Here is a 13,863-nt window from a genome sequence, read left to right on the forward strand (position 1 = left end):
TATAAAAAATTGAGATTTATTTAACTTGAAAATAGCATTAAATTCCACTTAAACATTCATTATAAGTACATAGCTACAATATTACACTAAAATTATCACCAACCACATATAAAACCATGAATGAAGAGGAGCAGTTTGAACGTAAAAAGCAGCTCAACAGCTAAAAAAAAAATAAAGTTTTAAAAAGGAATCTTTAAACTGAACACAAAGAGCAAAGGCCATGCACAAGAGAAACATCTATGGTTAGTCATTAGAAATGCTGGTTCATCGAGACGTTTCAGATTTTTCTGTAGTTTTTCCTGCTGACATGTATGTTTTGTCCATTTCTTTGCCTTAAGGTTAAGTATGATCACTAATCATTTCAGAGCCCTGTTATTTTACCCATTAAAAAAAACCAGCAACATCGTCACATGCAAAAATCTTTGAATTCACCCTCGTCAAAGAAAGAAGTACAAGCACCACTGGGCACACCGCCTGAGGGTGTCACTCGCCTCTCTGGCACATGTTATGTATTGATTTTCTGCTACTAGAGAGAAATAAAGTCTGTCAATCTGACAGTCAGATTTTTTAAAAACCTTCTAATGAAGTGAAACAAAATCAGCAGCAGGAGAATAACATCAAATACTGGGGTAGTTTTTATCTATCGAGTTGGGGCATGGGATTCTAGCATCTACAGCTGAGAATAGAGACACATGGAGTAGTCAGCAGGACGCGATCAACGTCACTTCAAGTGTAGGCACTCGTGGCTCTTCAACAGTGCACAGCGACAGGAGTCATAAGGGGGACATAGAAACTATTTTTTTAAAATCGCACCAGAAAAAATGTTTCCTCCCAAAGCCAGGGTGATGTTCCAAGCTTCCCTTGAAGACATCTGGTTTGCATGTTTACAAAAGAGTGTTTCAGCTCAAGATCACAAACAGATATGTTGGAAACAATGAAAGATAATCTTACTAAATGTTTCACTTACATAAAAAAAGATTGTAGCAAAAACTTTAACGCAGACTGATGTGGGAAGTCTTTGGTGCTCAGTGCGACAGAAAACTGAACCATACAGTATGTATGAAATCTAGAGAACTGTTGGCATAATTTCCAGCCCCAACTGAGGGTGTTAAAGACAATGGACATCATAAAGGAGTGTTGCATTACAACAGGAACCCACAGAGAACAACACACATCTGAAGTGTACTGTATGGCTATACACAGATCCTTCACTTTAGGTGCGGCTTTACAGGCCAACTCATTTATTAGAACAGTTCAGCCGCTAATCCTCTCCTTCACCTCCCTTTAGACTTCTGTCCTGACATGGACCAGTCAGCCATTTTGAACCAGGCAGGTCTGGACTTACTTTAGACACGTGTACGTATTGAAGAAGAGACACACCAACCAAAACCCTCATGATAATCAGTCTATTGTGGCTATTATTAACATAACTATTAGTACTGTATCATAAGAAGCTGCTGAAATTTAAATATTCCTATGTACCTAAAAAAAAAAAAAAATATCATGGCATAGACGATGCAGTTTTTGCCTGAATATACTCCGGGAAATATTTTTTTTCATCTAAACTGCACAGTAATTAGGGTCTCTCTTTGCTTGCATATATGTTACCGGTAAAATAGTATGCTGCAGATAGAAATGACTAATCAAATGTTTTCCGTTTGACTTCAGTGTTCCATAAATGCCTGAGGAACGTGTTTGAAGGAAGGTGAGAAACTAACTGGGGGCTCTGCCTGGAGACAAAGTGCTGATAAATGATAGGTCCCAGGTCAGCAGCCCACAGACTGACACTTTTTTCACCACAGCCTGTTTCGGGCCTCCACCAAAGGGACTCAGGGTAAGTGACAGTCAAGGCCGATCTTTATTTATGCATTTTTGTTTGGGAGTGTTGGAGTGAGAGGTAAGCTCAGTCCACAGAGGTTATTGGAGATCTGTTTCAGCTGAACGTGATCAGACCAGCCGTGAAGGTCTGCCTTCTTGTGTTGTGATTTTTTGTAAACCAAGAAGGCAGACGGCAGAGTAATGTTGCCCTCAGGGGAGTTCCAGTAGTGAAAAGTCCTTGACACACACTGCACTCTCTGAGTTGCAACTTCTTTAATTTACTGCATGATGAAACCAGGCTGCGGGGCCATACGAGTTGGAGGCCTTTGAGGCAGAGCAGGGGGGTACTGAGAGAGGTAGTGGCTGGGGTAGCCAGAGGAGATGTTGGGGAAGGGTTGCCCTGTTCTAGGAGGAATTGGTGGGTACGGCGCTGCTGAATAGAAGACAGGAGGCTGAGGGGCAGTGGTCGGAGCTGGCACTTCATTTAGAAGTGGTGCTGGCTGGGATGGAGGAGGTGGTGGTTTCCTCCTGGGCTGGGGGACAGGGGAGGAGCTGCTGCTAGCTTCAGTGAGGAGGGAGGCCGCTGCTGACACATCCTGAGATCGTGAGGGAGGGACTGAAGCCTGAGGGAGCCCCTGACCCTTCAGCACCATCTCCTGCAGCTTTTCGATCTTCACCCGTCTCAAGTGGGCCAGCTTCCTTTTGTTCTGGTAGGCATCGATGAAGGAGTCCAGGGTCATGTCACCATCCAGGAAAGAATCAGCCATATTCTGTAGACAGAAGTACAGAGAGTTGGAACAGTTGTAGAGAGATTATAGAGAAGTCCCTACTGACTGATTCAACACTGGGTGGAGAGCCATTGTGAGTCACGAAGATGTAAATAGCATCCTGGGAGAATCACAAAGAAATAAACCCAGCCACTCAGATAAACTGCTGAGGAATTTAACATTATAATGATCATTCATATCGAGACCATTTCTGTACTCATTAGTTTCATCTGTAAAATATCAGAAATCATGACAAATGCCTGTCAAACGTGATTAAATGAATAAAAACAGTAAATATTTTGTTTATCTGAAGACTTATTCTCCATTACTAACATATGTCAATAACTGTCAACTTGATTTTTAGCCTGCTGGTTGTGTGATTGAACAAAAGTCACATTTTCTGAGGGGTTCATTTATCAAAAAGGACCATTTGTGAGCTAAATGTGGGTGTAAGAATGCCAGATCATATATAAAACAAGCCTGGCATTTATAAAACAAGCACAGATGCACCTTTATCCACAGAACAGTGACAGGCCCCACCTATTCTACATCCATCCACCACAAACAGACTGATTTCTATACAAATGCACATTTTACATAGTATGAGACCTAGTAGCCTCGATGTGCAGTTACTTATTGTGGACAAAAGCAGCAACCAAGAAATATGCAGGTAAAAACATCAGTGACAGTAGCATCCCCAACCTGATAGGACAGATGGCTTTTTTCACGAAACCATCTGAAAGTCATCCTCAGAAACTGTGTAAAGGACAGGCACTTTTATAGAATACTTGGCAGGTGGTTGGATGAACCATCTGTCTATCATCGGCTAGCACGGTCTAACTTACAGCCGTAGCTGCCAGTAGTTCCTCATTGGTAGCTTCAACTGTGAATCAGTAACAAGCACATTGCTTGTGGCCTGGCAAGATAGATTATGCTATGATTGTACAAGGTAACAGTGTTCTATAAACACGTGGGAAAAGTTCCCAGCAACATAAATTAGTCTCATTCTAATTGTGTTACATTGTGTTGTACAACAGTTCCACTGTTTCCACACTTTGTCAGTTGTCAAATACTTATTACATACTAGTGTGAGTATATCACTAAGTGTGTTGTGTACATGTAGTAAACATCTCCCTGTCCTATGGTATGACTGAGATGCAGTTACAAACACAGTATGATGTCAAACATGTGCACTAACAGTTACTAGCCAAGAACCTGTTATCAAACAGTGTATTTTCATCTCACTGAATCCAACTGCTTTCTGTGACACTTGAAATGGTGGAGCATGTAAAGACAAATAGAACAAGATACAGTAGAGATCAGATAAAAAATGATTTCACTTTGTCTATTATTTAAACAGAAGAAAGAGTCACAGTACAGAGGCTAAAGACTGGAAACCAGATCATCTAATATTAGTTTACTTTTTGATGGCTACATGCCATCTATGATACTAGAAAGTCTATTACAATTAATGGCAGTGAGACAAGTTGTATCCATAATGCAGACTGACCACAGAAAAATGGCCATCACCCCATTTTCTGGATCTTAAATTGAGCTGCATGTTCTCACTGATGTACACCATGACAAAACAAAATTGGGTTCTCTAATGCTAAAATGTAGCATTGCCTACATTTACAAAGAAGCAACCTAATAGTTTGTTTGATGGATGGAAACCCAGAGTAGACAAACAGTTACTGTAGAGATGGAAAAAACAAACAAACAAACAAACAAACAAACAGTGTCCTGGGTCTTAGATTTGAACAATGAAGCCTCTGAAATGAGCCACAGGAAGGGCAGGTATATGAATTACTGACTGGTGATACATGAAGTCATCCTTGAAGAGAGCTGTAGAATGCTTACCTCTGTCTCCTCTTCTATTTTGGCTCCCTCTGCCTGCAGTAGGGCCAGCAAAATGTCCAAGGAGGTGTTTCCTGACTTGTGGTCTATGAAATAAGACAGAGGGATGCTATTATTCTGCTGGACCTGAACTGAGAAAAGAAATGGTCAGTGTTTTTAGCAGTCAGACTTAAATGTGTCCGACATGCATGTACAGCTGCCCGTAATTGTATTGTCACTACTGCACTTCCCGATGAAACGGAATTAAATGAGGCACTGAAGACACACTAACACGTGGCATAAACTCATTTCTTTATTGGAAGAATATTTCTGTGATAATGCATAGGCACACTGAAACCTAATGCTACAGCTTTCCCTGTAGTTTTTCTGACTACCATCCCCTTACTGTGAGCCACAACATTTGTATTATCAAATCAGTACAATTGATCATCTTGTTCACACAATCTATTCAGAACATTTGGGTCACAAGATTCTTTTGTATGTACACACTGCTCAAAGCCACAGGCTGTGTGATTCATGCAGGAAATAACCAAGCAGTTCAAAAGAGAGAAAAAAATTCCCTCAACTCTTAAACATTAATATGTTTGTAACAACAGATTTTATTTTGCCCTTCAGACAAAGCTGAGGCAGGACATGTGAACTCCTGAGACTGGCACATCCAAACAGTCATAGCGCCTCTCTGTTTGCTGTGAACCTGCAAAGCCTGAAAAGCCTTGGTGTCTCTAAGGAGGAACACAGTTTTGTTTGTGTTCCCAAGTAGGGCTGAAAGTCAACACCAGCTGGAACAGGGACTGCACACATATGGTGACACAGCACTAGTTACTGATCTCCAATATAGCACGGTAAACTTACCAGAGCTCCACCAAGCCAAGCCCAAGAGAGACTCCAGTCTAACCTGATAGGCAATTCTGGGCTTTCTGATGTGGAAACCAAGTCAATAAGATTTAGATGAGTCGTGTTGCAGTGGACATTGAGCTCAACCTATCCATCCATTCTCTGTACACCGCTTTATCCTCATTAGGGTCGCGGGGGTCCCAGAGCCTATCCCAGCTGACTCGGGTGACCCAGGACAGGTCACCAGTCTGTCACAGGGCTACATATACAGACAAACAATCACACTCACATTCACACCTACGGACAATTTAGAGTAATCAGTTAACCTCAGCATGTTTTTGGACTGTAGGAGGAAGCCGGAGTGCCCGGAGAAAACCCACACATGCACAGGGAGAACATGCAAACTCCATGCAGAAAGATCCCAGACTGGGATTTGAACCGGGGATCTTCTTGCTGCAAGGCGGAAGTGCTAACCACTGTACAGCCCGAGCTCAACCTAAATTTTCACAATTTATGCTAATTGCACAAAACAATGTGCACCTGATACTCAGGGTCAGCTTAGTTTGCATTTGTGAGTGTATCTCCAATGCAAATTACAGTAGGTAGTTTATTTCATGTGACTCTTTATTCCAATATAGGCCAGACAGATATAAAGACAGTTTATATTTAAAAGAATTACACAATATGATCTACAAAAAAAAGAATAAATACATTCAATAAATACATTAACATGGTAAATATTTGAAATCCTGGTTTCAATTTTAGTTGGTGGAAAATGTACAAATGTAAAAAGTTCCCACAAAGTGAATGTACAAATCACAAATAAATCTCAGCAGATTACTTTCATCTTTGACCATCTATAGCAGGGGTGTCAAACTCAGTTCCTGGTGGGCCACTATCCTGCATGTTTTAGATGTTTCCCTCTTCCAACACACCTGATTCAAATGATCATCAAGCTCAGCAGAAGCCTGATAACGAGCCTGATCATTTGAATCAGGTGTTGGAAGAGGGAAACATGTAAAACATGCAGGATAGTGGCCCACCAGGAACTGAGTTTGACACCCCTGATCTATAGCATGAGCCTGAAAGTAGGAAGACCAACAACTAGGATCCAAACTTATGCAGAATAGTGGATATCGAGAGTGATCACTGTCTGACACCACTATCTCAACTTAATTTAAAATATTCGTCCAACAAATGTGAGACGTGCTAATTTTACTAAAATAACTAATTAAATACATACAAGATTTTTACAAATGAAACAAACAAAAACAATAACATTCAGCTATTGGACTAACTCTGTCACTGGTTGCTACCGCTGTTTTCAATTTCTCTATTTATATAAATTCACATCTAATGTGATGAAGACTTGCATTTACTTTGGAATTCTGGTTTCACACATAGGAATACTTCTGTATTTTGATTTAAAATCACTGTGATACATCCTCTGATTCTGTACAAAATCAAATGTATAAATTCGTATGTCTTCTGTCAAAAAAGGTGTCATATGCATGTCTTTAATCATCACAGCTGGCTCCCCCGTTAAATAGGGGTTAAAAATAGTAACTAAACGACGGTGACTAAGTATAAGCAAAGCAAAAAGAAAACATGTAACATTAACTTGCAGCAACACTGAAGGTATTTCCCAGCTGTTCTAGGAGCTTCCTCCCACACAACAGCAGTGCATGATATGAAGCACACCAAAGCAGTAATCTGAAACCACAGTTCAAGTTTGACAGCTTTATCATGCTGGGTTATTGCTTCCGCACGTAAAGAATATGACTCATTGCTTGGAAAAACGGGAAATTAGGAAACTTAAAGGCTACCTGCTTTTATCAGTACAGGCAAAAGCTGCAATAAAAAAGACCTGGTAATAAAACTGAGAAAGAGATTAGAGTGGGCGACCCATAAACAGGGGCTATAGTCCCCAACGCAGCAGACTGGATTTGATTCCAGCTCAGGGCCCTCTACTGCAGGTCTTCCCCCAATTCTTCTCCCTACTTTCCTGTCTGCCTCTCAACTATACCTGTATAATAAAGCCAACAAAAGGCCAAAAAATAACTTAAAAAAAGAGAGAAAGATAAGTGGAAACATATAGTGGAGACATTTCCAGACACACCTTATAAATAAATGGCCTTGGCAAATACATGTTAGAGGGGAAGAGCAATGTCCCTTTCCTGTGACATAATATCAGTGAGCAAATCCAGAAAGTAAAAATATAACTGAACCTTCAATACCGAAATGCCTCAACTCAAATTTGTCTCACTTGAAAGTTTAAAACACTAGCTGCATACTTCTGTTTTATAGACACTTGCTAAGAAGCTTGCAGAACTGGCTAGCACAGTAACACTCAGCTTGTCAAAGTCCATAAGAACAAGATGAGAGACGGCACAGACAAAGTGGACAAACAGCAGCCACAGCATAGCTACTTCTTTAGTCAGAAAGCAAAGATTAAAATTAATTATCCAACTTGTATAAATTTGTGTGCTAAAAATACAGAACTGAAATTGTTTTAAAGAGATTCCAGAGTAACATTTCTCTAAAACTGTCCAATTTACTGCTAACTCAACTCTTGCCTCAGAATTCTTGGCACTAGATTAAAAAATTAGAACCGGTTTGCCAAATTTTACTGACACAGTCTGAACTGAGTAGGGAAAAAAACCTTTAAACAGGGACTTCATGGTTGACACAAAGCCTTTTTCCAGTCTCTTTCCCATAACAAGGCGGACTCTCAGCCATATCAGCAGCACTTCTTCCACACAAAGCTGGGATTCTCTGGCAGTGCACAGACTGCTGAGCACAACACACAGTCTGGGCCTCCAGATCATGAGACGGCCATTTAGTATATGAATCCACATCGACCTTGGCTGTGAGTATTTGAGGGAGGGGGTCATTTTTGGCCTGCCTCACTGCCTTTTTTTTTTTTTTTTTTTTTAACTCTCACACCCCTCCAACTTCCCTGTCTGCCAGTCCCATCATCACTGCTCCCTCACACCCACTGTAGCCGTTTTACACTAGCTTGCCTGGCAGCACAATGGTCTACTGAAGGCTGCCATCCACAAAGGCAGTGGAAAGTGGTGGGGGAACGGAAGGGGGGGGACTGCCCTGCTATTTGGCCTCCAGAGCCTACTGGACAGTGAAATTTAATGCAGATGCCACACATTTCTTGGAGAAAAGAATGAGAGTGTGGTGGAGCTGGTGTTGTAGCTGTATGGTAATGACACCACAGAAAGCTACTGTACACTCAGTGTTTCATCTCGGTCAGAAAGCTAGGCTTCTCTGAACTCTTAGGATTGCTGTTCTTCCCCAGCTGCTCTACAGTAAATCTACAACGAGGCCGGATAGTGCATGGAAGGGGGGGGGGGGGGCGGAGGGGGGACACTGATTAACCTACATTTGACAAAAGCCATCGCTTGCCAACAACAAACAAAACCACGCTGCATGCAATGACTCCTGTATAAGTAACGCCAAGCAACAAGACAAGGACTTGGAGTGTGTGAACACTGCTTTTAAGGGTAAAGACTACTATCATGCCTTTGAAACCTAAAATGAGACGATAACAAGCAAAATATGTCTCAACTAAGATTTAACAGAATCTCATTTTACTACATGATCTTGTAATGACTTTTAAAGCTTTCAGGGTGTTTATCCTTAACAGGGATGAAGACAAAGTGAAACTTTTATCAGCGTAGCCAAGAAGTGAATAGCTGGCATGCTATTTTGAGAGAGCTGCTTGGCAACCACTGCGTCAACAAGGTCACAAGTATCGTCACTCCGAAACAATAGGAAGTGCTGTGAAGGTGTGCCAGTGACGGACAGAACACCCCTGCATGTCTTTAAAGATCCCACAGAGAAAATCCAAATCGGATCTGGAACTTGCCCAACCTCAGCAGAGTTGAATTACAGCTGCAGTAGCATGACAAACAAGGTTTCTGGGGAAATGGCTGCTACAGCACTCAATGGGAACTGTGAAAACTGGTCAAACCAGTCTCTCCAGTATATGTTCATGCAGAACAAATACACACTGATGACAAAAGCATGACATAACACCTCAGCCGTCTGTGAAAACAACTGGCAATACAAACAGGTTCACTCTTGAACTGCAGCAATCTCTATTATTTTAATAAATCTATTAAGTTATGTGAAAATAACCGACATACAAGCACAAAAAAATGTCACTTTATTCTTTTATAATTGTATCACAACAGACCTACCAAAATATAATTTGTGACTACTTCAGGCCATTTTAACCAGCAAAAAGACAACATTTTGATGGCTCCAGCTTCTCAAGTGAAGATTTGCCGCTTGTCCTGGTCAGATATTACAGTAAATGCAATAGAAATGCTGGAAAAAGCTATTTTCATTATTGCTAACCTGCCTCAATTAAGAAGTTATATTAAGTAAAAAATGAAATGTTGAAATGTCTTCAATTTGTTTGTTTTGCCCAACTAAAGAAAAAAAAAAAACAGAAGCTCATCACAAACAAAAATCATTGCATCTTTAATGAATAGCTCTGGGTTCTGGACTTCAGACACAGCGATGAGCATTTTTTAGCATTAGGTAATGTTTTACAGACCAAGAAGTTGATTGTTTCTCAAAATAATCATCAGATTAATAGATAATTTTTTTTAAAATGCTTGTTAGTCCTACATTTGTGATACAAGGCTTAGCAAGGGTATTAGATAAGTGGGTCATCCAGCCACACCTAGCAGATACAAGCTCTCAGGGCATCCCACGAGACAAATGGTTAAGGCGCAGAGAATGTAAAGTCCCTGTATCAATCACAGCCATGTACCTCTTTCTCTGCCCATGTTTCCAGTTTGGAACTCAGCTGTTAATATCAAAGGCTTCACCTAGTTCAATTGATTTCTCATTACACAAAGAAAAGGTAATGTTATTCAGAAATGATTTGTCCTGACCAATATGTCAGGAACAGTCAGTTATACACATGCACTCTGTTGGAAAGGATATTGGTATATGGGATAAACAGTAAATGTTTTGGGAAAGCTGTTTATATCCCAATATATTAAAATCCTAAAAGCCTACAGAGTCTGTAACTGAAAGATAAAACAGCATGGTAGCGACTGATAATGTGCCTCATGTGTACTGCACTATTCGGAGCTCTCCCTCCATTTATCTGAATATCAGTTCACAATGGCCACGTTCACATGAAGTTTTTTTAATTCGGAATTAACTAATTTGGAATTAAAGTTTTGTGCTTCGCGTTTATATGGAAATATTAATTCCGAATTAAGGTTTACATGGACCACACGTTTATTCCCCTTCCTTAATTCCACTTTAACGCTTGGGCGTTGGAAAGGATTCTGATTGGACAGGAATTAGACGTGATGGATCCCTGTTTACTGGAAAAAAACAAACTCCATTTGCCACGGCATTTCTTTTCCCCAACAACATGGAGGAACAACTAATAAGCATGCTTTTCGCTTTGCTTTTTATTGTCGTTTTGAAACAGCAACTTGACAATGGCATACTACTTCTGTTAAAGTTGCAAGAATGTGCTTGCACCAGTAAGGTCGCAGAACGTGTACGTCGCTACGTAAGGAGCCAAGCATGTGCAGAATGACCGGAATTAACTAAAGCGGAATTAACTGTACACATGAATAGAACGTACACAGGAATGAGTTAATTCGGAATTAATATCAGAATAAACCAGGTAGTTTATTTGGAATTAAGTTTATTTGGAATGAACTTTTTAATTCGGAATTAAGTGTTTACAAGGAGATTTTAAAGCGGAATTAACTTTAATTCTAAATTAAAGAGGAATAAAAGGTCTCATGTAAATGTGGCCAATGACTTCATGGATAAGAGATTATTCAAATTGCACAAGGGTTAGGCAACGTTAAAAAAAAAAAATCAAGAGCCTGTAATCAGTAAAAAATGTTTGTCAGTACATGTGATAGTGACCACACTGCCGCTGTACCTAGAGTGGACTTGCGAAGCTGATAGGACTCGAAGCTCTCCTGAAGGCAACTGTAGTGCTTGGTGAGCTGCTCTTTCTTGTGCTCCAGTCTGGGCTGCAGGGCAAGGTTTTCCTCTGCCAGGGTTCGGTTATTGACCAGCGTCCTCTCTTTGGTCTGCTGGACGTCATGCATCTTCAAAAGAAAACAAACACACATCAGTAATTATTTTGCCTTTGTCTTTACAGGCAATCTTAGAAAACAAGACTTCTGTCTTAGATACAGGACACAGTTACAATTTATACTGACTGACTGTTGAGGAGCATCTAGGAAACTATAGGGATACTTAAAAGTTATCACAGTGATTATTAACAATGAATCATCACACCTAAACTGCCAGTTTTCATACAACTCCCACAAACCTATTCACATATTTAGAAAGATGAATCCTGACTACAAATGTGTTATACAATGGTTGAAAATCTGCACTTTTTCTTTGCAACAAGAAAACTTCAACTGCTGCCATGATCTCAGTGACAAAAGAAATGAAGTAGTTTGTCATGAAGAAGGGTAACAGAAGTGTGTCGAAATAGCTTTTTCATAAAATTCTAATCACATAATCCATCTACATATGGAGCACTGATGATGCAAGTATGACATTTCTACTATGCATTTCTTGTGAGCTATTGTGCTCTCAGTAAAGGAGTTTCTGCATAATTAAGCCAAGTTAACTCATTATTTAGCAACTGGACAAACCATACTGGCAGGTCATTAAAAAAAACACAATTCAAACTAGGGAAACACAACACTGAAACTAGATAAGTTATTGCTGCAAAGCCACACTAAAGAAAGCAATTTGTTATTTAGTCTGTTTGTCTAAATCTTACACAATCTAAGTAAGGACTAATTTGACCATAAACAGTCTGAGAAAGATTTAACCAGGAGAGGTGGAGCAACTCAAACACCTCTGATTAGAGGTCAACTGACATAGTTCTTCAACTCCAGTACTGATTCTTAGCAATCTAGAAGACTGACTTGCAGGAGAAATTAAAATCTTGGTTTTAAACCTGAAAATAGCACAAGCTCCAACACAAAACTTCAATAAATGCTTTTATTTTTGACTTTTCAGAAAGTATTCATTCTTCAGCATTGACAGGCTATATAATGGGTCAATCCCAATCTATTACAACCAAGCTGTAATGGTTTCCATTTCAACAAATAATAAACCCCTGTGACTCGTCACAGCAGGAAAAATCACAGGTGGATCTCATATTGTTCATAACGGCTGCATTCCATTCAGGTGTGATAGTACCTGCTCCCTGCTGCGTTACATGCCGCCTCACTCGCTGTGTGGCTGAGCTGAGCCTTCAGTGCATTTAGATTGCAGACACTACAGAGTGGCTCAGTGGTTAGGACTGCTGCTTTCAGCTAGAAGATCCCTGTGATAGACTGTTACCTGTCCAGGCGTCCCCTGCCTTTGCCCTAAGTCCGCTGGCATAGACTCCAGCCCTGGGGTTGCCATTGGTTTCATATCATCACCGGTATAAATTTCCCACTTAAAAAAAGGGAACTGAATGAATATCAGTAATTTTCAAATCAGTGGAAAATTTTAAAAAAATAATCCAATGCAATACATTTGTTAAAAATGATGCTCCTTTGCTCTGATGCAGCAACCTGTTGTCACCAGTGTGTGATTTCGAGCAACATCCCACCCAAGGTGCTGTTTGACAGTTAGATGTCATGGCTAACAGCTGATCAACACTGCAAGAAAGGTCGACAAGTTCTCTTTGAACTGAACACATGTGAAGCATAAGAAAAATATAGCCACTTCAACAAACTTTTATGTTGGCTTTTGCGTTCATCTAAATTTTGAAACCAAGCTGTCATCCTTCCTGAAAATGCATACTACTATTAAATATCAGCTATTGTCTCCTTAGAACCCCCTAACAAAAGGCCAATCCCTACTCAAAAATTTAAAACAAGGAGGCAGAGAAGCCAGAATTTGTGAATCTATAGCATATTTTACAATTGTGCTTGAAAATAATGAATAAATAAATTTTACTGATTTGTTTCTAAGTAACTAACAGTTTCAGACACAATATAAAAAGGTTTCAGTAATTAAACTGTGACAAGAACTTACCAGATGAAGCTAATTTTATCTGGGTAAATGACTAAACTAGCACTGGGGAAAACTATCAGAATAATACATACATAAAGTAAGAACCCAGCACGACACCTGTGCTCGTCTCTTTTGATGAGCCAAAGTACATACAATGGACAAAGTCTATTGCTGTTGTTCAGTGCAACAAGTCCTCAAATTCATACGACCGCATTGGTCGTATGCACCGTGCACCGGAATACGACCCGTGACAGCGTATTTACGTTAGCGCCCCTACGGGGAAAAGGAACACATTACGGGATTTAATTCACGAAACGGCTTTTTCCTCACTTTCCCAACACGGGTTTAGGGTTATGGTTAAGGTTAGGGTTAGGGATAGGGACAAGGATAGTGTTGGGTAAAAGTTTGTTCATGGTGACGTTTCACCTGCGACTCCGGAGTGTCGATATTTACTCAACCACTAGAGGTTGCATACGTCAAAACGTAACACTGGGTCGTAATACGGGCGTGTACAGACGACCTATGTGGTCATTTTTTGTTTGAGGACAGG

The 13,863-nt window shown here is 40.2% G+C and overlaps 2 protein-coding genes across 2 annotated transcripts in view; both read right to left on the minus strand.

Annotated features, from left to right (window-relative positions):
* vps37ba (VPS37B subunit of ESCRT-I a) overlaps nucleotides 1-13,863 on the minus strand; it is a 20,917-nt gene continuing 7,054 nt past the window's right edge. Inside the window, exons 2-4 of the mRNA XM_022217892.2 lie at nucleotides 11,218-11,389; nucleotides 4,446-4,528; nucleotides 1-2,588 (exon numbers count right to left, since the gene is read on the minus strand). Coding sequence (XP_022073584.1) covers nucleotides 2,097-2,588; nucleotides 4,446-4,528; nucleotides 11,218-11,389 — 747 coding nt within the window. The 3' untranslated portion in view covers nucleotides 1-2,096. The remainder of the gene's footprint in view (nucleotides 2,589-4,445; nucleotides 4,529-11,217; nucleotides 11,390-13,863) is intronic.
* Nucleotides 11,270-13,863, minus strand: part of abcb9 (ATP-binding cassette, sub-family B (MDR/TAP), member 9) — a 21,172-nt gene continuing 18,578 nt past the window's right edge. Inside the window, exon 12 of the mRNA XM_022217891.2 lies at nucleotides 11,270-11,389. Coding sequence (XP_022073583.1) covers nucleotides 11,382-11,389 — 8 coding nt within the window. The 3' untranslated portion in view covers nucleotides 11,270-11,381. The remainder of the gene's footprint in view (nucleotides 11,390-13,863) is intronic.

This window comes from Acanthochromis polyacanthus, chromosome 7 (genome assembly GCF_021347895.1).
Source record: "Acanthochromis polyacanthus isolate Apoly-LR-REF ecotype Palm Island chromosome 7, KAUST_Apoly_ChrSc, whole genome shotgun sequence".
NCBI lineage: Eukaryota > Metazoa > Chordata > Actinopteri > Pomacentridae > Acanthochromis > Acanthochromis polyacanthus.